Here is a 26663-nt window from a genome sequence, read left to right as displayed (position 1 = left end):
AAATAGCCACCTGTGCATGTGCAGGAGGATACAAAATTAGAGATTCAGCTAATTGGTACATAGGAAATATGTGGAGTATATATAGAGTCTGATTTGGTGCAGTTGGCTTGAAGCTTGTGTAAACACTGAGACGTTCATTGTAACTCAAGCCTCGTATCGGTTGTGATGTAAGCACACTTCTTTTCACATGAAGCCAAAATATTTTTTTTTTAAGGTGGAGTCTTTTCTCTGGAAGTGGGGAATGTTTCTGAGGAACTGTTGATCTGTTCTGTATTAGTGCCTTAGCAGCCAATTCAAGGCACAACAGGATGGATGAGTCTGATGAGCTTTATTTATGCGAGCTAATAAATCTTGTAAATTTTACAGCCAGTGATTTTATCTTTGCCGGTAAAAACACCAAACTTGCAAAAACAAGTAGTCCTTCACTCAAAAGTAAAACTATGTAAGTACACAAGTCAAAAGTGTATAGATTATTATTACTCATGCATTCATCTCTAAGCAGCATTTTACTGTTGTAGTTACATGAGGTGGAGTTAACTTTTCATTATCTTATACCAACATGGCTGCAGCTAATGACATTTTTCATGATGGAGTAATTTGCTGGTTATTTCCTCATTGAACTGCTTGATTGTTTGGCTTTTAAATCAGAAAATATTGAGAATTGCTGTCACAATTACAAAAAAAAAAAGTGTCAGCTAATCGACTAATCATTTCAGCTCGGCTTTTATGCACTGTTGGCTAGTTTAGTCGATAACAAGGCATCATATTTTACAAGCCCCTCGTATGTTCTATATGCAAAATCTTAACTGTAAAGTAACTGGTGACTATAGCTGTTTAATTAATGTAGCAGAGTTAAAAAGTACAATATTAACCACTGAAATGTAGTGGAGTTCAAGTGTACAGTCCTATGAAATGGAATTTTATTTTTAATACTTGAGAAAACATTTTCTTCTTTGTTGCTTCTCTTTACATCTGTAAGGAAGATAAATAAATAAGAAAGGAGTCAGGACTCCTGCATCTGACTGATAATCTTGAATGCATCATGTCTCACACCTACTTACTCCTCACTGATTAGATCACAATGACAAACACGCATTGCATTCACTGGACTCAAGTTCTCTTTGACCCAGTTACCTACGGCACCTGCACTTTGCTGATACCCGCCCACCCTTGTGTAAAAGAATCAAAACTTTTCAAGAGAGCAACATTTTTATGTAGAGTCGTGGGAAAAATATTCACCCGTACTATTACTATTACTATCACGCATTACGAGAAAGATAAAAGGTGACGCCAGAAGTGTGGAATGCACAATTTTCCTGAAAGTAAAGATGCAAAGAAAGATAATATTAAAACCTAATCAGATTCGTCACTTGGATATCATCAGACACTGGGCTTTGATTTTTGGCCCTGGTAGAGAACATTTTATCCGTCAGACTTTCCTGGATAGCAGAAGTGAAATGTACAAATCTGTTGTCACGCTAACCTGACATAGACCTCGAGCGGCCTGTGGTTGACCTGCTAGGAAAGTCAGTACCTGCTGGTTGTAGGATTTTCTTCTCAGGATCTCACTGTGTGTTACCTGGTACTCAGAACAATGCACTTCATGTGTTATTCCAGCCTTCACCAGAGGAAGCCGTCAGGAGTACACGTCCACAGATCCCAGTTTCACCATGAGGAGGAAGATGGAGCACTTGAGGGAGGAAATGGAACAGATAGGACTCTTACGGCAGGTCAGAAGCCTCACAGCTTGTTTATGCCTTTGCGTTTTGCACGAAGCCTTAAGTCATTCCCAGGCCAAAGCCTGCCAGATCCTGCCTTTGTTCCAGTGTTTATACCTTAAAGTGAATTACTGACATCTAAATCAATTGCCCAGAGCATTGTGTGTGCCCTCACTGGGCTTTCCCATTTAACACTACGGAAATGTCACAACCCCACTTGGTTTCTAAGAAGTTGAGTCATACAGTACAGTGTATCAAGCCTGTAAATGACTCATCTCATTGTGTTAGACCTATGCAGCAGAGCACGTTCCACTGTTACATTACTACAGACACGGTACGTTCTCTAACTTTGAGATATATTTTGTGTGTGCTTTGGCCAGCTTTGCATTTCACATTACAAATATTGTAGCACTTGTGACCTGGAAACACTGTGAACTGAACAAGCTGCAGGGGTGACGTAGGTTCAGGTCTCGCTCTTTCTCTAGCTACTCTCTTACCAGATACGCTCTCTGAGACTGAAATTTGGCATGATAGATTTAACATGAATCTATGCTCTGTTGTACTGATGTAATTTGGTCAGTATCCTTACAAATACTGAGTTCAGTACCCAGCCTTAATGAGGATTTCAGAATCACTCTGGTGTGAACCTTTTCCTATCTCTTATCTCAGTTATTTATTGATGCATTTGGACCATAACATCTCTCTTTGTCATATTTAACTGCTGCGTACAGAGCCCAAGAAGACCACTATGCAGTTGTTTCCGTTGGCACAGATAGAGATTAGGATGCTCAATTGATTGTCGTTGATGGTACCATCTTTTCCTGCAAGAAAAGGACAAAGAAATCAACAGATTGACCACATTATTATTAACAGCGTATAGCCCAAACGGCCTGCCTTATACCCTGATTTAATGCCTATACCCAAAGAAAAACTGAGGTTTTGTTATGCAGCTGAGTATCAGTACAGTAATAGAGAAGAATCAAACTCTCAGCAGCAAGTTAGCGGCTGTCAGGCACACCTAAACTATGTGAAAAGAGCACGATGTCCTTGGCTTAAAACCAAAAGGTAAAGATGATAGGAGAAGAAAAGCAGTTTGAGGTCATGGTATGAGGTCATTTTCCGGGAGAGATCAAGGAATGCTTTCAGACACTTTGTTAATTGGGCAGAAAAAGCTGCAACCCATGGAGACGTGTCACACCTGAGATCACTGAGTTAACAATCGGAGGCATGTATGGATGGACTCAAGCCACCTGAACAGCCAGATAATGTCGCATCAATGGCCGATGTGCGTTACTTCATGCCTGCATGCCATTTCACAGTTAAGATGATCTGATACCCCTGAAGGAAGCAGACATTATGTACAGGTTGGTCAGACGTTCCAGACCAGTTGCAAGGAATAAGATTAAAAAGGGGATTATAGAGGCTTATCAGACAGTGTAAAAGGACACAAAGCGGGAGTCTTGAGTCTTGTTTTGAAGTCAAGAACCAACAATGGCAGCAAAATGGATGCAAGGCATGCACAGAAAATGCTTTCCACGCTGAGAAGAACAGACATTCCCTGTAGTGGCACCGACTTCCTTCACAATATAAGGGGCAGTCAACAACTGTTTCAATTGACCAACAATGAACTTTCAATCTCAATAAAATCATTGTCACAGCGGGTGAGAAGCGGCAGTGCTTTCCAGTTCCAGTCATGCACAAACTGAATTTTCACATTTAGATAACACAATTGGGCAACGCTGAGGGCACAAAGACCCATTGTTCATCAGCTTTGTGGAGGTGACAAAGCCTTTGATAGTGTGTCCACAAACACCACGTCAAAAACCATTAGCTCATAACATCACCGCCAAAATCATTAGAAGAAGATACAATCATTACAAGAGCAAAACAGGTCTTTTTTGACAGGAAATGTGCACGGATCTAAATGCAGCACATACTGTGATAAATTACACTCTGTGGTTTATGATCCTACTTCTACTTGATTCAATTCAGTTATGCGTCTGGTTAGTGTGAAATACATGCAAATCGCATGGCTTAAATATAGAATATTTCTTCATCATGCATCAGGAACAGTCAGGAAATTGAATAGGACATCTGATGTGCAAAATGTGGGAAGGGGGAAGGGAACTGTAAACAACTAGCTGCTGCGCTTGATATGTCATCCCTGCAGCACAGGAAACCGTGTGAAAAGATCTGTTAAAAGCAGATGTGAAAGGTGGGGCATGGTTGATCAGATGCACATGGAGGACCAGAGACTATAGCCAGATTGAAGAGAGAGAGTGAAACAGTGAGTGAAGATGATTTTTGCCAGGCTTCAGTAACATGGAAAACACTTTATTGGCATCAGTAAATGTATGAGGGAACTATATTGGAGCTCTCCATTCAGCACCACAACAACACGAGGCTGAAGAGCAGCGATGCAACAGGACATTAATATTTACATGACTTCACCTTCTGCTTCCCTCATTGGCCTCCAGCTTGAATATCTATCCTGACTCGTATGGTTTCCAGCAGCTCCAGTCTGATGCCATATGTTGAGTATGAATGTTCGCTCATGACCCTGGAAACAGTAGTCGGACAAAAAACCAAAATAAAATTTGTGATTGTCATCACATGCTCGAAGATCTCAAAGAGCAAAGTAAAGGCTGTGCTAACCCCGGCTTGTGGTAGGTCTTAAAAGCCACAGCTGATCTGTGATCTCATTCAAATTTACTTAAAGAATACCAGGTCACAAATACCAAAACTGTGGGTCAAAACTAACAAATCTTCAGGTGTAAACTCAATTAAACACCATAGGACTCGCACTAAACACCATCTGAAATGGAAAATCTTAATAATATTTCCTGCCATGTCAACATTATCAGGAGCAGTGTATCATTACATCATCAGCTTTTCCCACAGCGTTTACAGTGCTGACAATATTTAGTAAACTACAGCGCAGCGCAGGCAGAGGTACTCTTCTTCAGCTCGCTAGCTAATCACACATATGTGCACTTTCTGCTTATACCTACTCTCACTGAAATGGAACTCACTGGGAATATTTTTAAGAAAAATAAATAAAATTCCTTTTTCAACCAAAATGTGCATTTTTATTTGAGAGGGCAGTGATTCAGTGGTGATTAGGTCTTTGTTCATGTGCTTGCAGAACATTGAGTCCAGACTGAAGGTGCTGCTCCCAGACGATGTTGGAGCTGCTCTGATGGACGGGGTGGTTCTTTGCCATTTAGCCAATCACATTTGTCCTCGGTCTGTCGCCAGCATCCACGTACCGTCCCCTGCAGTGGTAAGCACACACTGAAACTCCATGTAGGGTCTTTTTATTTGAAATCCTAAATATCATAGAGTTTAAGATTCTTGAAAAATACCTGTAATAAATTAGCTTTTTTTCTCACTCTGTGTAGTTGATAGTTGGGTAGTTACATGTAAACCTAACCTTACAGCTTTGTGGAACGTTTTTGTTTGTTCTGCTTTGGATTTCTAACGTGATTGATATTCTGGCCTCCAGCCAAAGCTTAGCATGGCTAAATGCCGCAGGAATGTGGAGAACTTCTTGGATGCCTGTAAGAAGATGGGCGTCCCACAGGTAATAATATTAAGGAGCCATTATTCTTCTTTGTGTGTTACTCACTACCAGTATTACCTTTACTTCTTGGGGTTTTTTTTTTTGCTCAGATCTATGATCTAACAATGATATCAACAGCTCTGGAACAAACAGTTCAAGTCAATTACAGTCATACAGACAAGACTGTGATAAATCTTTGCAAGTTCAGTCATGCACACTCACTGGTCTGGTTTGCACATTTTCTTAGCTGAGCCCCACTGATGGAAACATTTTTAACCCATAGCCAATAGAAATAAAAAGAACATTTATTATTATTTCCTTTGGCAAGATCTGCCAGATGAATGAGTATTAAAATTCTTACTGCAAGACAGTTATTGAAATTTCATACTGCAGTAAATACATCCATCACACATACTGAAGCTAATAATGGAAAAAACTAAGCAGGAAATGTAGAGCTCAACCCAAATTACAAAAACAAGCAGTTTCTCTCGAGTGGTTTGGACCCACACAGGTACTTTGTATGGAATTTGAATTTTATAAGCAAGTGAATATGTAATTTATCAACTACTGAACCATTAATTTAAATACCACTAAATCTATAACAATGAAAAATTGTAATTAATTACAAGACTTTTGTTTGCTTCAGTAGTTTTGATGTAGTTTGCTCAGGTGTTGAATTAGCTGTCATGAAGATTTCTGCCTTCATCCAGTCATGCTGCACAATTCTGAGATAATATCTGAAGTATCTGCATGGCAGTTATGAGAAATTAGAAATGATTGTCTGTTTTGATTGAAAAATCAGTGTTAAAGAGACTAAAGCAGTGTGCTGTTACTGGAGCGCAGGGAGTCTCGTAAATGTGCTTTAGTCGACCGTGAAGGTCCTTGAGAAAGACTTCCAAGAAAACCTATCACTAGTTTTAATTTTGTTTTTTTTTAATTAAACATAATGTGTTGTGACAATCTGTGATGGTAACAGACCACAGAAATGTCAGATGATTATCTCAAAACCTCAGCACCTCACGAGAGTCATTAAAAAACCCACAACAGGGTGTGTTTGTTTGCTTTAGTGATTTGGGTGAACCAACATCTGAAATAATGACGGCCAGGACGTCTCTTTCGCTGAGTGTCACTGACAAAGACGTCTTTCCGTTACCTCAGGACAAGCTGTGTCTGCCCCATCACATCCTAGAGGAGCGCGGTCTGGTGAAGGTGGGTGTGACTGTGCAGGCTCTGCTCGATCTGCCTCCATTGAAGCCCACACAGCTGTCAGCTGTTTGACACAAGCCCGAATCCTGCATCCTACCTGCAGTCATCCAGCCAACCCCTCTCCCCAGCCCAAACCTACACCCCATCGCCAGGGACCAGAGAGCCCCTTGGGGTGAGGACCCTGTGGGCGGTGGGTCTTTGGGAGTCTGCTTCTGCCTGACTGAAACAGGAGACAGGAGGAAGGCATACCTCTGTCTCTTTATATGATGTCAGCCACCACCCACTTCCTGTCCATCACATATTCTCTTGTATCCTGTTCCTAGCTGCTGGGGTCATCTTGTATGTGTGTGGACTAGCAATGTGACTGTGTGTTTCCTGTGTGAGCTGCACAGTTTGGACTTGCCAAGGAGAGACAGACAAGACAATGGATCTATAAGAAGACCTTTACCCTCTTGACATGAGCCTGCAAGTGCCAGTGCTGACAACATTTCCATGCTGGTGGTGGAGACATTGACAGTGAGGAGATGACTGACATGTAACTCACTCTTTCACTAAAGAGACCGGAGCTGCACGCTGGCCCCGCAGCCACAAACCACTGACTGACCTCGAGGGGTTCCTGCACTCTTGGGTTTCTCTCTTTTTTTGTGGAATTTATTTTTCCCATGAAAATTAATTTTTGAATTTATTGTATAGAGTTCTGTTTTTTACATGGTTTGCATCAGGTCCCTACTGTAGCCTCTTTTCAGCAGCCAGACCTGATACAGACTTGATCTGCAAAGTATTGCATTTGGGCAATCACATCTGCACTGCTTGTTGAGGGAGAAGGCGAGGCTTGCTTCTGAAGAGCATGAAAAGCAGAATTCATGCTACAGGAAACGTTCTGCCTTCTGTTTTCCCTCAAACTTGTTTCGGCCAATTTAAATTACTGTACAAATCATTTGCAACTCCAGACCGAAGTTCTTTCTCAACATAAACCCGCATGCACCAGGGGCAGGTGACATTCGACCACTGTGAGAACATGTGCTCGGCTGTGGCCAAAAGCGCAACGGTCTTGTTTTGTAGCGTTTTTTTCATCGTGCGTGCAAGGTTTCTGTTTTTGAAAAATATTCTGTATCCTAACTTTTCTAAAGCTTTTATACTTCCTTCCCAGTCATTGCCAACTATCACTTGCTGTTTCTGTGGAGTTCAACATGGGGGTTTGCCGTGTTAGACTCAAAGTAGAATTTTATTGGTTCGCATAACCTCAGATGAAACGTGTTTATACTGTGTGTATTTGGGAGCGGAGGGTTGTGAGTGAGCGGCCTCTGGATCTGAAAGGGGTTCAGTGCTGCTTGGAGGCAGTCACTCATGCAGACCTCCCACACATGGCACAGTCTTATCTGACTGCCAGGCCACCCTGCTGTACTGTATATGCTTTCTGATACAATTCATTATTTCAGGGAAATTAAATTATTTATGTATTTATTCATTTGTTATCTATTTATATGTTGTTGCTTTGTGCGTCCTAACCCTGAGTAGCTGAACATTTAGATCTCACTTGTTCTTTTCGTATGTTCCTGTCGACTTAATGACTGAATGAAGCAGGAAGTGTTATTCAAGATGCATTCGTGACAGCTGTGTTTGGCTTTGGTTGTTCACACCAGTCGTCAGCAGACACAAAAACCATTTTGGCAGCATAGAAGATACCTGCATAACAGAGGCTTGATTCCACGGCAAACATTATGCAAGAGTCGTTAGTGCTCACAAAGGCTGACTTTAAACTGAATATTCAACCAATTGTCATCTTTATATAAAGTTGCACCTTGATTGTTTAAAACTGTTATGCATTGATTCTGTGTTATTTGTCTATTAGTTACAAATTATTATTTTTGCAGGGAATATCAGTCTTCTTGTCAGGTGGTTGGCATGTTAACCTTGACTTTTTTTTTGGACAGGACAGAGTTTCGTCATGCTGCTGCGGTGCACCATTCATTTTTTTCCAACATGTGAAAAAACATTATTGTTGAAATTAAGGTGAAGCACATTCTGGGTTAATTATAGAAGTCAAAATACTGACACACTCTCAGTTTTCCTTGGAGAACTTGAAAATGCTTCTTTGAGAGAGAAGCTCAGGATTTCATGACCCCTATTAACCTCTATCAGTCACCCATTGTCCCATGTTTACAACAGCAAACATGGGAAAGAGCAGAGTTTTGATGTCCAGTGAAGACACAGCAAATCATGACAACAGTACTTAAAGTCCACAGTGTAGTAACATCTAAAAACATGACACATTGTGCCTTAAAGGAGGGTTATTCTTTGTTTTTTCTTCATCAATTCACTTTATTTTTTAGTTGATTTTGTGTCACATAATCAGCTTCTCTTCTGGTGAGCTGGCTGCCATAATGGAGGAGAATTAAGCTAGAGCTCGGTGATCCGTGTTAAGCAAGTCTGTGCTCTACAGTACATAGACAGTCCAAAATCTGAGAGACTTGCCTCTCGAGGTTCAGTTTACTGACTCTGGCATGACTAGGATGAATCAGCTCTTTGCTGTCTCATGGGGACATGTGTCAGCTATTCACAAACATTATACTGTTCCAGAGAAACTCTGCTTTGTCTGAATGGGCTGTATTGATTGATTCTGTGCTATCGTTTTCCAAAGAAGAAATGTTACAGCGATACAAGACAGTACAAGGTCTGGATGTCTATAAATGCCGTCAGTGTGCTATTCCTGCTGCTGCAGGCAGGTCATCTTTTGTGCTCCTGGCTGTTATTTATCAAACAAGCAACTTTGCTTGCACATTAAGTGTGCAGTTGGCTGCATTATAGAACAGCATATTGGCTCCATTTATTACCATGTAACATGTCTGTTTATCATGAAAGCTGGTGTAAAATTGGAAAAATGAACTCACAATTGTAGCACACAGCTCAATGTTAGCATCATACGCAGCTCGCTGGCTAGATCTGAGCAACATGAGTCACACAGCAAAGGCATAATCACTGAAGGCAGCATTATATCTTCTCACAGTCTTTGTCTGTCTATGATTACAGGTTCAGAGACAATGAAGAAATTGAACTGATGTGTAGCCTACCTCAGGTTTGCTGTGTCTGCCTCCTGATGCCTGAAAGTGATGTTTTATTCCCTTAGCTAACAATGTCTGTCCGTAACTGTCTGGATGTATGCACTGCTGTCTCATATGTTACTGCACATAATCATCTTGAGTTTTCCAAATGACTCACAGTTATTTCATGTTAATTCTTTGGAGTGGAAATGTTGGGATCGAGTTTGAATTTTAATGCATTTTCATCATACCTGCACTGATGAAGCTTGACTCAAAAGGGACAGAAAGTCACACCACAGAGGGGATATTTTATGGCTTATTCATCACATGTGGTTACTGTTGCAGTTTATAATTGGCATTAAAGTAGATTTTCACACATATGTGAATTACTAGGTCAGGTAGAAGCAGCACACACAGCTTGAAATTCTCTCTCTGAACCGTGCGTGTCAAGTATTACCATCTGTTAAAGCCAGAACGACTGTGAACCTACACCTGCTGCTATTATCTTCGTAAAACTTAAACATAGGGTCGTTTCATGAACCAGTTTTTCCGCAAGGTGTGGCAACTGAAATAATTCAAACCATCACACACCCTGAAATGTCTCATTTTGTTGATAGTGGATACGCTGAACATGACTCATCCCTTATGCGGATTTTTCCCGGTTACGTCCATGTTAACACGCACTGCTTGCCTGGACATGCAACATCGCTCTACATGTATTCATATGAATATCGCGCAGCTTTTAATCTTTGATCCTGGGTTCAGTCTTTGTAATTGCCTTTAGTATTGACAAACATGCTGGTTCAAGCACGCTGGAGGCAAACAAGTGATCAATTTCAAATTAATCTGTAATGTTCACACCTGTGTGCAACTCTGATGCAGTGCAATTTAAGTTTTTGGCGTCCACGTCCTTTGATGTCTATGTCGGCTAGCACCTCAGGAGGATCGGTGTGTACTTTCCTTCAGCTCTCTGTCAGTTTACACTTGAGAAGGTGAGATGACACAGTTTTGTGAGCTAGGGAGGTCAGAACTGTGACTGTTGTGTGCCATGTCATGATGGTCTCCTTTCATTGCAGCTTTCACTGTTTTAGCAAAAGCATGACCATGCTCACTGTCAACACTGTACACAAGGTTTCTACCAATGGATCTCTCTCAAAGCTAATTGGCTTCAGCAGTCTGAGCGAGACAAGTCAGCTAGGTAACTTCTAGATGTACACTCATTTACACTTCTTTGTTGAACAGCGGAATTGTAACACAAAGAGGGAGTTAGGCACCAAAAAGACTGTAACTTTGGCTTTGGAAGATACCAGCTTGGTTTGTCTAACTCAGACTGCTGAGGCCTCGTATTAGCTTTGGCTGAACTTTGGCAAGTATTTTTACACTGAATGAGGTCTGAGGATTGTGCCCCCCCCCCCCACATCTCTTAACACTGGAGTCCTATCAAAAATGGATTTCCTCAGGGCCGCTATGGACTGCAGTGAATGATAACTCTCTCAGTGTCCATTTGGGCGTATGGGTAAGACAGAGTGGAAAAAAAGGTGAACTCATCCTTTAAAAGTTTGCTCTTAGGAGAAGGAAATCGTGTGTGTGACACTCCTATTGATCAAAAGGTCGTCATTTGTTTTCAATTTATGTCTGTGAACATAGCGTTTTACCTCAACAACAGGTCTTTCCAGCTCTTCATGTGGTTCTTCTGTTTTACAGATCCGACTAATAAATAGGGTTCATGCAAGGTGTTTTATGGGGCCTGGGAGCAAGTTTGCGTGTTCTCTGAAGTGACACTCCCTTTACCACAACAAAATGTAATAAAGATATGTATTCGGGAGCAGTTGGTTATTTTTCACAGATTCTTTAGAGGTGCTGATCAGTATCACATACTGTGTGCTTGACTGCAACCGTCTTCTGCATTGTGTACTAATTACGCCTGTAATTGGTTCTCGTGTGACGACGGTTATGAGAATTTTGCTTGATATGATCTAACTCTTTTCATCTCATCCAAAGAAACCAGTGAAACAGTGAGTCATGTCTAAATACTACACTGCCAAGAAAATTCAAACTTATGTACAGAAGTTTTTTGTATTTCAAAACAAGTCAAATGCATGCAAGAAAACCGAATGGCTGAAACTGAACCTCTGTACATATCATCTGTATAAATTCCAGGGATTTCTTAAAAAACAAACAAATGTGGTCAATATTAAATAAAGTCAAATTCTTTGCAGCTCAGTCCGTCTTGTCTTCCATGCTGTGACCACTCGAGCATCTTTCTTTGTCTGCTGATGCACACAGTGGTTTAAAGTGTGAATGCAACAACTCATTATGTGTACTGTTACTTGTGGTTATCTTGGACTTGTTCTTGGACATTTTCTTGGAAAGTTAGAGCTCTGTTATGCAGTGGATGGTCCGCCTGTTGATGGCACTCTGATTTAGAGATTTGGCCTGGATGTCTGATTGAATTACTTGTTGGGTGGCCACTGTAGTTTTGATTTACATTTTGTGTTTCGCTGTAATTCACGCTTTCTATTGAGCATTTTTTGCCACACAGCTGAGCTGAAAGCTGCCATTTTAACACCAAAAACAACTGGAGGAAGTATTCGCTGCAGCTGAGAAGTTGACTCACAAGCAGTTCAAAATCTTACCGTCCTGCAGGTATTTTTATGGGGAAGTTGGCATGGATTCCTGATAAATACAAGCTCTCTGTGTTACACCTTGTCTATTCTTGTATTAAATTTGTCTATTTGTCCCCTTTTCTTGTCGGTTTCTTCCTCCTTCATACAGTAAATCTCTGTTCTTTTGCTCTTGTCTAATCTGACAACGACTCAAAGTGGTTTTAAAACACAATTACAAGTATTAATCATTCACATGCACTCGCACACCGATAGCACATCATCGGGAGCAATTTCAGTATCTTGCCCAAGGACACTTCGACATGTAAACTGCCAAGGCAGTCTACATCAGACCACTGACCTTCTGATAAGTGAGCGAGTGCTCTACTCCTGAGCCACAGCCGTTTCCAGTCTCAAGCCGCTCAAATCTGTCTGCCTTACCCTTCCAGTCCATCCTTTTTCATTCTCAACCCCTTTGAACCACATCATCCTGGATTCTTTTGGGTTTCTAGACTCTGGGCTTCCCCTCCTGATCCAATCCCTGTCTATCAATGCTTCTCTCCAGCTACTGAGTTGCTGTCCTAGGCAGTCCCACCTGTGTGTGCAGCTCAAGCTGTTTCTTCTGACTCCTTTCCAGGTGGATTCATCAGTCTCTCCTACCTCCTGGCAACCATCCTGTGCCTGTCTGCATGAATGGTTCTGCCTCTTGGATGTCAATCCTGTACTGCCCTTTTACCAACCTGCTACCTGTATGTGTGTCTTTTCCTGCCTCTGTCCACTTGGATTTGTTTGCCTGTCTCATATCTGAGATGACTGTGTTTGCATTGTTGCCAATAACCTGAACTGTGACACTTTGAGTTAATTTTATGCTTGATGGCACTCTCATGCTCTGTATCCCCAAAGACAACATTTAATCTCACACCTGGGATTCAGGCTGAGGGAAAAAAAAAGCCCCACTGTGATTATTGTAGCATATTCACCACGTGATTTTCAACATCAAGCACCGTCCCAAAAGTTTATTTTAACGACTGAGCCTCGACACTTAAAACAGCAACCACGTGGTTGCACCCTTGATTAACTCTGGACTTTTTGTTTGATGTAATGTTTTATACAAACAATATACTACAAGGTCTCCAAACCACAAGTTTATTTAAAGAGATCACATTTTGATTAAGATGCAGGTGTTGAGTTTTTGTCTTTATCTTCACAGTAGAGCAACTTGTGGTTTGCTGTCAGTGTGCAGACAAATGGTTTTTGTTATTGGGCCATTTTTTCATTAGGGTTGCTTTATGATGCCAAAATGTTTCAAACCCAAATTGTTTCTCAGGTTTGTGTCAAGTAAGTATCATCATATTAGCAGTATCAATCAATCAATCAATCAATCAATCAATCAATCAACCAATCAATCAAAATCATACAGTTAAGAGTTTAATTTCTATTTAAAACAAATATTTCATTTGATCATGCATGAAAAACCACTCTGGCATTTGGTGATATAGATGCTTTATGTTTCTGTTTAGAGTCTGCAAACATAATTTGCTATTTCAAATAGCTTTGAAAATCAATGAAAGATAATATTATGATTCATAAGTGATGAACTGAGGTTGATGAAGGATATATTTAGATTTAAAGCAAAATTTAATTTTAGTCTCCCGTATTTGCTTCACCACTGTCTTGAATTAAACTGAACGATAAAAATGAGAGACAAAGTGATTTACTTTCAAAATAGTTGGTCATAAACTGCGATAACATCACTTTTCACACTGAGCAGATCTGTCAGACTGACGAACCACTACAATGATCACTTGTTTCAAAATCACATCTCCATAAATGCCACCATTTCTTCTCAACTTGTACAATTGGGAAATACCACAACACATCATCATATTCATCAGGTTTTTGCCTTCAAGCTGTTGTCAGTTATTGACTAATGCTTCATCAATCATCACTGGGGATGTGAAAAAGCTGCGAAAAAAAACAAAACAAAAAAAGATATGAATGCTGTAAATGAAGTCAGGTAAAGTTGGCTGTTTACTCCTGTTCCCAGCCTGACTGATTGGTGCATTTACTGCTGGTGTTTACCACTTTGTCACCTATTTGGAGGTAAATTCCTAGTGGGAAACTACACTTAAATGTGTATAGATTGGATGTAAATGGATAGCACAAAGAAAAAGAGACTGAACCCTTTGGAATATATTCATCCAATTACAGTCTGACAGGTGGTTTACTAATGGAGGCAACTGAGAGCTTTTGCAAGTCTTCCTAGAACTGACCGTGCAGCTGTGGTGACTGCAAGGGTGGAATGAAGAATGCTGCCAGAGACAAAAAAAAAAGAGGAAAACAAAAATCCTTGAGTCCCAGCCAAAGGTCTAAAGGAGTCATCGGAGTAGCTTCCACAAAAGAAAGCATTGCTGTCCAAAAAAAGCCATTGATGCATGCCAGAAGTTTGCAGAGCATCTGTACGTTCTGCAACACCACCAAGAGAATTTTTTTGTGAACAGATCAGACTAAGATAGAGTTGTGTTGGAAGAACACAACAGTACTACATCTGGTGTATGAAAGACACTGCAAACTGCCATGATAACTTCATCCAACCGCTAAAATATGGTGGAGAGAGCCTTATGATTTGCAACCTCAGATCCTGGACTACTTGCATTCATCAGGGAGAGGATACTTTTGCAAGTTTGCCAAGAACTCTTACAAGAAAATGTCAGGGTGTCAGCCAGCTAGCAGAAGCTCACTACAGGCTGGGTCATGCAACAGGACAATGACCCGAAACGTTGAAGAAAATCTCCCTCAGGCTGGCTCCACAATAGAAAATCAGCAGAGATGCTGTGAACTGACCTCAGGTAGTACATTTACAGCAGATGTGGAATTAAAGTAGTTTTGTGAGGAAGAATGGGCCAAATTTCCCTCTGACCGGTGCAGGTCTGATCCACAGCTCCTGGAAGCATTTGATCAAGGTCAGTGCTGCCAGAGGAGGTTCAACTAGATCTACCTTTCTATCTATAGGTAGATGTGAGTGTTCAATGGGTTTGTTCTGTAAATACATGAAAAATTAGCTTTAAAATAGTTTGAGCCTATTATGCTTGTCTTGATCTGTGAATTTTATGAAGATCAGATAACGTTTTCGAGCCAAATGAATCAGGAAACAGGGAATTCCTTTGTCTTGGCACTGTATGTAGTTACTTTCCAGCCCTGAAGCTAGTCGTTTCATCAAGGGAGGCTTTGCTTTGTGCATTGTGTTACACTTAGAAATGGGATGCACCATACAGCTTGTACTCCTTAGCATGACCCACTTCCTCCTAAACTTTGGCCCATCCAGTGATTCCAAATGCGCCCAGACACCTAACCAATGGAGAGTGTGTGGGGAGACAATGAGGGATCATGTGTTTGTATTTGTGACTGGTTGTCAGGATGTGTCAGTAAATGGTTGACATCTGATTCTGGAGTTGACTGATACAGAAGAGTCAACTCTTGGCAGGCGCCCAGGTGTTGAGTTAGATCAAATGAGGTATTTTCAAGGACCGAGCCAACCAGAAAAGCTTTGTTTCACTGACCTCTTGTGGCTCGAAGTGTGAAATCTTGCATCATTGAACTCTGGGTTATACATGTGCATTGTTTCATAAGGGGCATTTGTTCTGGCATTTTTAGGCTTCTAATTGTTGAGTTTTGAAAAGACAGCGTTATTTTAATGATTTTTGATAATCTTTAGATTTGTATGTGCCACCGACCCCAGAAGCATTAGTGTGGCCAGCTGTGAGGAGAATTTCGGTGGAATTGTTTTCCATTCACGAATCGGGATGATGGGACAGGAACCAACATGAAAAGGGTAAAAAGTTTTTTCTTCCTCCCCGATCTAATCACCTCCTTTTCTTTAAAGCACCATAATAAAATTCACAGCGACTGAGACACTGTGTGTGTGTGCGCGCGCGCGTGTGTGGAGGGGGGACAAGCACAACACCGCTGAAGTGTGATGCGGTGAGGCTCCCACATGAGCAGCATAAATCGGTCAGTCCACCCACGCTGTGTCAGTCTCATAAACTCTGCCTGAACCTGCTGCAGGGAAAACGCTCTCTGACGTTCACGTAAGTACATTCGTTTCTCAGTCTGACAGCTTTATTTGGCCGAGCAATGTCAATCAGTGTTACGGTCTTACTTTGCACAAGTCTTTTTATTTTGTTTAATACAAACAGTTATTATTATCCTGTTATATCACTTAAGTAGATTTTTTTTTTTTCGCTCTTTTTTTCAGTTATACATTAACTGTGTACACGCCGATGGCGAGTAAATACTGGCTGACTCATCAGGCGACACTGATGCTGCTCCTAATAACCTGGAGGAAGAGCATGCATTGCAATGGATTTATAGGTTGGTCCAGATTTGTTGATTTCACTTATTAACGTCTCAGGTATGTGCCACTTTTCGAATATGTTTTTTTTTTTTTTTTTTTTTTACCTCCGAAATCCTTCCTTCCTGTAACGTGGAAACAAGTCCAAATAAGATCACAGTGAAGCAATGGGGCGCACAGTGAATGGATTGCTGTGCAGAGAGAGGGGACTGTTGCCAGCATGGGTGCGAGTTTGCAAGATGTGAGGTGTGAAATGTCAGAAAATCAACGCCTCGTTTTCTTGATAAATGGACTCTATTCTACTGTATGATGCTGGCCACCTGCTGAGATTTAACTTAATAATTATCCTAAAATGCAGTAGATGCACACAGCACTGCCTGTATGAACACCCTTCTCACTTGCAGTGGATCCTCCAGAGGAACTTGCGATATTAGACCCTGGTCATCTTGGACATCTCCAGATCTCATGGAGCCTCCCAGCCAGCCTGATTAATAGGACAGAGTGCCCCAAACTGTATCAGCTGGAGTACTTCAACACATACAGAGACTCTTGGACTGTAAGTGCATACCATTTCATTTCATCTTGACTGGAGGCATTTACCTTGCCTCACCACTTGCCAAGAATGATTTTTACATCATTATTATAAACTTTCCAAAATTAATGAATAAAGCATTGCCATGCCTTCATTGCAACACAGTCTCATAACGACATGATGTTTAAGTTTTTATGAATTAAGGCTAAAAGAACACCAAAAGCACCCTTTTAGTACTTGTTAGCAAGCTGTTACAGCTCTCCTCTCCTGTGTTGGCCAGATGCCTGAGCCATAGATCTGAACAAAACTTTTGTCATTGCATCATGATGTGCTTAATCAACAGTGAATTAAGCAGGATTACAACAGTAACCCAAATATGATAATGCTTCTGAGGGATGCTGGTGTCTGACACAATAATGAATCAGGCTGCAATGACGACGACATGACTAAGACGATGATCATATGCCTGTGATGATGACTGTTGCCTTGGTGATATTCATAATGTCCGCACTACTATGATTGTGCTTGAATGAAATTCTTTTACAGTTGCATACGGTTCAACATGTTTCAGTTGTAGATGCTTAAAGTATAAAACACAGCAGCAATCAAAGATGTGTCTTGACATACTGACAATTGTATTTGTGTTTCTGGATTGGCAGGCTATCAGGACGACTCGAAGGACATACCGCGCTCAGTTTGATCTGATGAAAGATGTTAGAGTGAGAGTGTACACCCTGCTGAGTGGACCCTGCACCAACAGCACCATGATCAAGAGCACAAACTACGCTGAGCTGGTCCAGAAGCCTGCTGGCACAGGTCAGTCCTGAAAGTTGAACAAGATGGTAGTAAAAACACAAGATGGGACATTTTGAAAATGTATGAATTGACACTGATTGGTTGTATTCACCTTTCTACCTGTAGGTGTTGTGGGTACAGCGGTACAGGATTTTGTCTGTGTGAACTATAACATGAAGTACATGGAGTGCACCTGGAGAAGAAGCGCAAAGGTGTCAGCCAACTCGCAACATAATCTATATTTCTGGTATGTCATCTGCCCATCATAGACTGTGGAGGTCAGTCAGTCCACCACTTTGGTCCAGAACAAACCAGCATTCCTGGTGCTCGGTGGATAAATCCTAACCACTTTGGTGCTCTCCCAGCTTCTCATCTGGCATCACCATAAGCTTTGGATGGATTGCTGTTAACTTTGATGGACAGCTATTAAACTTGGAACAGATTTACAACTTATGATCTTACAAAACACTTTGGTGTAAAACTTTCCTTGACAAAAACCGGTCTGTTAAAAGGATATGCCATGCAATCAGCAAAGAAAACAATGTTCTGACAAAAGCTTCATGCTGAAATATATCAGCAGCTCTGTGTCGGGGAAACAAACATTCATTCTTTTTTACTTGAGGCAGAGCATCCAACTGAACTTTTTGAACAAACTCATCAGACATATCGCAGTGCAGACTTGTTCAATATAAAATTGTTTTCTACAGAAGATCACCTTGGAGCAAATATTGATGGATAAGATCAATAAATGTAAACAGTGTTGGAAATATAGCTCAGCGATGATCGGTATCAGTTAGCCTCATGCAAAGCCGTCCAGGAGTATATTTACAGTGTGTTTAAACCAACTTCGGTATCATCAGGAGCAAGATTGTGTTGATTATGCTGATGATCCTAAATAACTGTTCAATTTATTCTTCAAGAGTATCGTTTATGTCAAGTTTTAATGCTGCAGAGTACCACAGACCCTTGAAGAATTGAATGTGACATCTTCATTTAAACAGTGTGTTGTCTGGTCTTTCTCTTCTGCAGGCACAAGGAACTGGAGCAGACAGAGGAATGCCCAAAATACATCATCTCGAGCGGAGTCAGGAGCGGATGCAACTTCACAGGGATAGCTCTTCCCGATTTCACTGATATCAACTTCTGCATAAATGGCTCCTCTCCTGAAGGGCCCCTGGAACCAACATTCATCTCCCTGCAAATCCAAAACCATGGTACATGCACATTTGCCTTCTCACAATACAGCCTTATGTAATCTCAGTGAAGATAAGGAGATTATTGTCCTAATGCTTTGACTCAGTGTTTGCTGCTTTCTTCTCAGCCTCCTGTCACAATCACTCATCAGCTCTTCTGTGTTTTAATGTTTATGCAGTGAAGCCTGAAACTGCGGAGAAGCTGCAACTGCAAACCGGTCCAGACACGCAGTTGAAGCTGCACTGGGACAGTCCTGTTGGCAGGGTTCCTGGACACTGCCTTGAATGGGAGGTGGAACATAACCAAGAAGGACCTGATGGAAAAATTGCATCGGTATGGATTATCTGATTTGTATAGGTTTTATCTGTTAACAAACTCCAGATATTCATTGTACCAACTAGAGCCCTTTTCCCAGAAATCCTATAGTGCAATCATGTTGTCAGCGCAAGGTAGAGGACCCAAATCGAGACACAGGACACACAGGAAAGTAGAATGAGCAAAAGGTAACTTTAGTAAACCTACTGCAGGTTGTAACAGAAACAGGCTGGGCAACACAGAATAACTAAAAGCTTCTGGGGAATTCCAGTAAAAACAAGCCAAATCCAACAAAGAATAATCCCAATGAAAGTAGTGCAACAAAACAATGAAGAGAAATTTAGAAGGTAACCAAGGTTCATTGGAAGTAAAGTAAGAATAATGGGTATCAACGTAGCAACACCACAAAACGGCAAGTGACCTGACTCAACTTAAAGAGGGAAAACACAAAGACTGAATACACGCTGGACTAATGAGAAATGAAAGACAAGTGCCACAGAAAACACGTGGGAAAGACAGGAAGTAAAGCCAAGCAAGACACCTGAGGAAAGACCCTTTCACCCTAAAACAGGGAATACCTTAACTAAAACCTAAAACCATGACAGCAGAGGGTCTACAGCTTTCCTCCCCCATTGATTGTTTTGAGCTGGCTTAAACAGATGCAAGAATGATAAAAACATTCCAGAAAACAAGATCAGGCTGCTGTGAGAGTCACATAAGCAGACAAGAAGGAGTCAAATAATAAGCAAGGGCATGTTTTTAAACATGCGCACTGTGTCATTTTTCATTTGCATTTCATTTCTTTTAACAACCAAGAACATTCCCAGAATTTCTGTGTAGAACTTCGTTTCACTAACCCGCCGGGCAGTCGTGTGCCTCAGTCCTCCTCAAATGGTTTATCATGACATCACTGAGCAAAGTGAGTGCGATTACAGTATTAGACATACTGTATTATGAATCAACACCAAACTTATGCTAGGCAGCTTTGATAATAGCAGACTACTGAGGAGACAAAACACTGCTGATTCCCTGTCATCAGAATATATACCTTAACACCACCTTCATTAAAGAAGTGATTATTTAGAAGAAAAAACAGAGAAGTGTTGACATTATAAGCATTTTGTTCTAATATATTTTTCAATGTATTTTTTTTTGCATCTTATCATTTTTAAAGCTGTATAAAGTTCTGAGACGTAAGAGAAGAATTACAATAATATGCTTCATCAGCTACATTAACTATGTTAATGTGAGGACTGAATCAAATGTGAGAAACAAACAAAAATGAGCTAAAAGAGACTCAAAAGCTTCTTGATTAACCCCTTTCACTTCACAAAGAGTCATTTGATTTACTCTCACTATAGAGAGAATATAGATGAATGCTGCTTTAAGCTAGTTTAGACGTTGGGCTATAAGCGTGAATTCTCCATCTTAAACTTTTATTGTATTTAAATCATTCCCCATCTATTTTTTATTATTGTCAGAAGCAGATTTTAACCAAAGAGATGAGCCTAACTCTGCCCGCCATCCACGATGGAGAGAGAAACTGCTTCAGGGTTCGGTCCAAATTGCAGAAGTATTGTGCAGACAAAAGTTTCTGGAGTGACTGGAGTCGTCCGACATGCCGACCAGGTAATGATGCTTCAGTTTACTACAACACTGCTTTAAAAACACCAGCATTTTTCTGCCTGTCTGTAATACTAGCCATTACAAAGAAAACCTGATATATAATACAGGTGAATAAATATTTAAATCTAACTTTGAAATCAGTTCACCAGTGTGACAAATGAGCTCATTATAAAAAAACTTACTTAAAACTTAATTAGAGGTTGTAAATTCTCAATCATTCATCAATACTCTGCCAGTCGCTGTCTCTTTTTGTTGTGTGTAGTGACGTGTCAAAGACCTCGACCTGAGTTTTGTGAAATAATGGGTTTAAAGGCTTTGTATTTAATCCTTGAAGGGTCTTTTCAAAGTGTGTGTCCAGTGGTTAAAGGAATTACAAACTAAGCTGTAAAGCAACTTTTTTGTTTAAAGCAAAGCCAACAAGTCCTTGTGAGTCACGTTAACCTTACGGATTCCCAGCTGGAAGACTCTGATGTCATCGTCAAACAGTAAGTTTAATCTTAATTCGTTAGTATTATTATTGACTTTAAAGTGCATATGCATGGTTATATTTTAAATAGACTATTAGCATTTTCATTTCTGATCTTACATCAACTTCAGTTTGAGTTTGAGACAACATTAAAACATGATCCTTTTATAAAACCACAGAACAGACTAAAATCACAACTAACTTTCTGATTTTTTTTTCTTACAGCCACATATGTTGCCAAGTACTTGTCTACTGGAAGGCAGGATGAAGATTTTTTCTCATTCATGGAATTTAGTAGTTTATGTTGCAATGTTTTCTTCGTTTTTGTAAAACTGGTTTGGAAAATCACGCACTGAAATGATTGAAAAACTAAACAATAAATAAATAAAAAGAAAAACAACAACAAAACAACCCTAAATCTAACTAAGGAGCATCTTCTGTTTAGGCTTTAGAGGGTAGCAGTGACATCCTGAATAAAACGAAGATGTGAAGAGAATTATTCGTGGCTTAAAGTGACTAGAGGAGTTTTTTGAGCTTCAAATAGAAGACATCCAGCGGCCCCAAAGATCCTAGCTACAAATTGTGTCAATTTATTTGGGGTAATTTGATTTGCATTTAAACAACATCAAGCACCTCAAGGCGGTCCATAGTAAGCATAATGGACCCTCACGAGAAAGATGTCACTTTACATCAGCAGTGAAGGAATGAAGTAGTCTTTAAAGGTTTGGGTTACAAATGTGAATAAATATGGCCTGAACTACAGGCACAGTTACTGAAGGTATTTAAGGGAGTACGCTGACTGAGGCACTTTGAAGGTACAGGTCACATCTCTGTCGCACTACTTGTGACTAATACCATCTGTCTGTTCACGTGGAGTTGGACACTAAAAGGACTGTAGTGCACAGCCCTTTAATTCTCATTGATCTATGAGAAGAACAGGGAAACAGTCATTTTTTCTCTGTTGCCTACATGTTTTGTTAAAAGGACATTTTGGCCACATGAGGCACATGACTGTACTTCTTAACAGCACATGCCACATTCACCCATTCACACAAACATTCACACACTAAGCAATTTAGGAGCAATTCGGGGTTCAGTTTCTTGCCCAAGGACACTTTGACATGCAGACTTAAGGAGGTCGAACCATGACCTGGACCACCTCCTGAGCCACAGTCGCCCCAAAAGCTGCCAGATATATTCTGCTGTGTACACTGTACTTTATGGGTACTTGAATGCCTCAGTGTCTATACAAATTGCACAGAGCATGGAAGGAAGGCTTGAGGTTACACCTGCCGAGTTCACCCAATTCACCGAGTGTTGAAACTGGACTCAGACATCCCCGTCTCCACTCTTGTTTGTGGTATGATTATTTTCCATATCTCTTTATTTTGACATTATGTGACTTCATTCTGTCCTTTCTACCAATACTGAGGAAATGGGGCTAAAGTATGTGTAGTTTCAGATTGATAAATGAAACTGTCATTATACTTTGAAGGCTCACAATGTTTTCACAGAATAAAGGTTTTGACCAAACTCTGCTGGTGTGAGTCTTCTTCATTGCACTCCAAATGGTTGATAATGGTGTTCCACAAGGGTCAATATTAGGCCTCCTGTCATTTACTCTATAGATCAATAATATTTGTTTTCCAACTAAACATATCAATGTGCATTTTGATGCCGAGGACACTTTGTCATATTCCATCAGCTCTACTACAAACCAGAGTTTTCCTCAAGTTACAGTCTGCTTTTGACAAACTCCAGACCCCCTTTATTAAGTAAAACTTGTTCTAAACTCTAAAAGGATGAAACGTTTGCATTTTACATGAGCAGAGAGCTTTGACATCCCTACTCAGTGGAAATTTCATGATAATATAGAGCATTCTAAGTACATTGGAATTTGATTGAACAGCAAATCCTCCAAAATTTACATCAAACACCTCACTCAAAATAAAAATAAATAAAAAAATAAATCCTGTTTTACCAGAGCACGGCTTGTTTCTCCTTTCAGGACAGAAAACAAAACAAAACAACAATAGATATTCTCTACATTTGTGCTGCTTGACTGCATTGTCTTGTTGTGATGTTGCTCATATGTAATTTGCTCTAAGGATCTTGGTCTCAAAAAGACAGATTAAATAAGTAATGCAAAGCTGTAATGTAACCTGTTACATTAGGTCAGGGAGGTTTTATATCTGTTTCATTCTGCAGTGCATTGTGCACATTTTTAAACAGAGACACACTTTTGATTGGTTTGGCTTTACTTCAGCCAATTTGACTTGCAATGTTTACCAAGAAGATAAAACCCTGATGTGGAGCTTTTTAAATGTTTGAGTGTGCACATCTGCACTCAGTGAACCATTTGTTACAAGGCAGCAGAGCAGGTGAATTCCACCGCAGACACAGATGAGGAGCCAAGAACAAAGTTACAGATATTTATTGCAGAGCATGAGAGAAAGATGAGCGGCAGGCTAGTTTGAGCTGGTAGCTGCGAGCCAGGGACTAAGGCTGGGCAGGGGCAGTTAGGGGCCGAGGGAGCAGGTCAAGAGTGAGATCTGAGGTATGTGAGCTGGGCAGAGATCTGGAGTCAGAACAGGCAGGGTGAGAGCAGAGTTTGGCAGAACAGAAATGGCAGGGTTTAGTATGAAGAGGCTTGATTACAGTGATGCGATGCAGCTGGAGGCTCTGCTGTGATCTCTGGCACACCTGCAGGCAATCACAAACACACACACGCACACACTCAGAAAGTGGCATCAGGTTATTGAGGCACTGAAGATGGCAGATGATGTCCAAAGAGTAGATGTGAAACAATCTGTGACGTATAGACCCATGTATGCGTAGTCATTTTTGGACACTGACTGAGGACAGTGACCAGTTCATTCAGAAAGTCAGCACTTTACCCTCATAAGCATTCTAATGCAAAATGCTGGAATACAGCATTAACACAACAACATGTTCAAATGTAGATTTTAGTTGTCTTTGCAAAGTCCATTGATGCTTTTTTTGACAGAGAGATATTTAAATAAAACTGTCCATAAACCTGATCTCATGTGTGTCTGTTTGCTTTTGCTGTAGAAAAGACAGAAGTGGCCCCTGACCCAGAATGGGACATGATACCAGTCTACATATATATCGCCGTTGGCATCATTGCCATACTGGTGCTATCGCTGTGTTTGGGGGCAGTGCTCAAAGTGTGAGTAAATACACTTGTACAAAAGAGTATGCATACACACACACACACTGAGACACACAACGAAATAAGAAGGTGAGCTCATTCCAAACTGTGCTTTCATTGTAGGGGGAGATCAAGACAAGTGAAGAAGCCAGACTCTCTGCTCCCCACCCTGTTTGCCAGAAATCCATTTCTTATGGTGGTGGAGACCTAAAAAGACAAGAAAACCTGCAGCTACATCGCTGTTGCACTCCACCTCTCTCATTTTTCAGGGTTTCTGATCGAAAATCACACAATGAAGCTCTCAAAGATGCCGCACCGTCATCACCTGAGGTCATAACCACTGCTGACACATTACTGAAGATTTCACATTATGGGCTGAAAGTTACAGTGTGTTATTTGCAACAATATAATGTAATTTCAATATATTGTGCTACGCTTGCCTTTTTAGTTTACTTTTTTATACAAATGCTTGAATTTATGTGATGTCATGTTAACTGAAAATGTTCTGTTCTGGAGGAAAAAAAACATTCTTCATTATTTTTTGGGGGGGGTGGTTGTTTACTTTTTGCATCACTTGCCAGCTGATATAGTCAGCAGAGATTACTTTGCAGATGTTGTGTTCAGTTTTGTGGGAATTTGTTTTGGTGTTTTATGGTTTGCCAGATCTCTTGCCAACTGATTGAGCCCTGTTCGTTTGGAGAAAAGACTCTTTTCATTGAATTGCTCACTTTTTGCCTCAACTCTTGCCAGTTAGCTCACTCAATGAAGCTTTTATGATGATGTTGAAACCCAGCATACGGGGCTAATTCATGTGAAATGGATTTTATTGCACACTTCAAGCCAGTGAAGTCTTTCATCATCCACAGAATTTACAACACAACTGAGTGGGATTTTTTTTCTTCAAACGTGTTAATACAGAAGAAATGATTGTGTTAGACATCTTTAATGCCACAGCTCCTTGCCAGTTCTGCCTCGAAGTGTTTGAATTATAATTCATCATGACTGCAATACGATTCTGTCACTTATAAAACGTATTTTGTTCAAAATATGCCAAAATGCCTCAATTACGTCAAATATTACTCCGAATGTACCCCACCCTCCCTTTGACTTTTGTACTTTTTATTACATTAAATGGTTGTTGGTCAGATTGTTACATTTTTACGAGCTCATAAAAAGTGTCTTTATAATCAAAATCTAACGTTACAAGACACCCAGCTACCTGACCATTTCATGAGCAGCATAAACAGGAGCTGAAATGCATAAAATTAATATTAATATGATGTCCAGCTCTTATTGTGTGTCTTTGTGTGACTGTATTTCTGGGGTCTAAGAGGCAACACAACATTTAACGCATTTGCACTGTGCAATTCTCCATAAGAGTTTAGAGGTTTTGAATCATGGCCTCATGTTATTTACTGTCTGCCTTTTGTGGAAAGCATGAATGTATTTTACACAGTATACTGCTTAATGGGATGTTTGGTGTTTGGTGTACTACTCAGTATCTCACGGGTAACATTTGACATACTGAATATTCATGTGATGTATTACCAACTACAGTGCCTATGGCCTTTTTCAAATAAAACATACTGTTGAACTGTTACTGCTGCAATCATTAAAGAAAGTAGAATAATAGATATCATGCTGCTTTGCCACCCGATAAAAGTACATACATCCACTTAACAAACAATACAAACAATTCCATACCATTGCACAAAAACAGCTGTATCGACATGATTGGATACTTCATACAAGTACTCAAAACAAGTGAATTAAATTGATACAGGCAAAGATAAATAAATAAATATACACCTCCAGAAGGTTAAAACAACAACAACAACAACAACAACAACCACTAGTTAGTGTTTATTGTTAAAAAATCTGACTGCTGAAGGAACAAAGGAGCGTCTAAGTCTTTTGGTAGAAACATGAGGCATTACTAAATGAGCTTTTGAGCTCAAATGTATTGTGGAGTGGGTGGTTTTCGTAGAGAGGGGCTGTTTTCAACTTGGTCCTTGCTCTCTTCTCCAAGCTTGTCTGGGTTAAAACCAATCACCAAGCCAGTCCTCTTGATCATCTTATTAA

At 40.4% G+C, this 26663-nt stretch overlaps 2 protein-coding genes across 6 annotated transcripts in view; both read left to right on the top strand.

Moving 5' to 3' along the window:
• lrch2 (leucine-rich repeats and calponin homology (CH) domain containing 2) overlaps positions 1–11751 on the top strand; it is a 28318-nt gene extending 16567 nt beyond the window's left edge. Inside the window, exons 18-21 of one of the 2 annotated variants that reach the window (XM_070983008.1) lie at positions 1618–1730; positions 4864–5001; positions 5224–5301; positions 6439–11751. In XM_070983008.1, the coding sequence (XP_070839109.1) occupies positions 1618–1730; positions 4864–5001; positions 5224–5301; positions 6439–6558 (449 nt within the window). In that variant the 3' untranslated portion in view covers positions 6559–11751. The remainder of the gene's footprint in view (positions 1–1617; positions 1731–4863; positions 5002–5223; positions 5302–6438) is intronic. The other variant, XM_070983009.1, reaches the window with a different exon arrangement.
• A 4333-nt stretch (positions 11752–16084) lies between these two features.
• On the top strand, positions 16085–26180 carry il13ra2 (interleukin 13 receptor, alpha 2). Of its 4 annotated transcripts, none has more exons than XM_070982548.1 (10): positions 16085–16218; positions 16386–16501; positions 16886–17037; positions 17673–17829; positions 17935–18055; positions 18838–19022; positions 19181–19335; positions 20799–20946; positions 24482–24599; positions 24705–26180. In XM_070982548.1, exons 2-10 carry the CDS (start codon positions 16411–16413, stop codon positions 24790–24792), a joined length of 1215 nt encoding a protein of 404 aa, XP_070838649.1. In that variant the 5' UTR covers positions 16085–16218; positions 16386–16410; the 3' UTR covers positions 24793–26180. The 4 variants fall into 4 exon arrangements, with proteins under 4 accessions (XP_070838649.1, XP_070838651.1, XP_070838650.1 ...); XM_070982550.1 differs by having other exon boundaries at positions 16155–16218; positions 20802–20946; positions 24482–24612; positions 24719–24815; XM_070982549.1 differs by having other exon boundaries at positions 16155–16218; positions 24482–24612; positions 24719–24815.
• Positions 26181–26663: the final 483 nt, after the last annotated feature.

This window comes from Chaetodon trifascialis, chromosome 16 (genome assembly GCF_039877785.1).
Source record: "Chaetodon trifascialis isolate fChaTrf1 chromosome 16, fChaTrf1.hap1, whole genome shotgun sequence".
Lineage (NCBI taxonomy): Eukaryota > Metazoa > Chordata > Actinopteri > Chaetodontiformes > Chaetodontidae > Chaetodon > Chaetodon trifascialis.
Note: the sequence above shows the minus strand (reverse complement) of the source record. Positions and strands in the feature narration are given on the sequence as shown.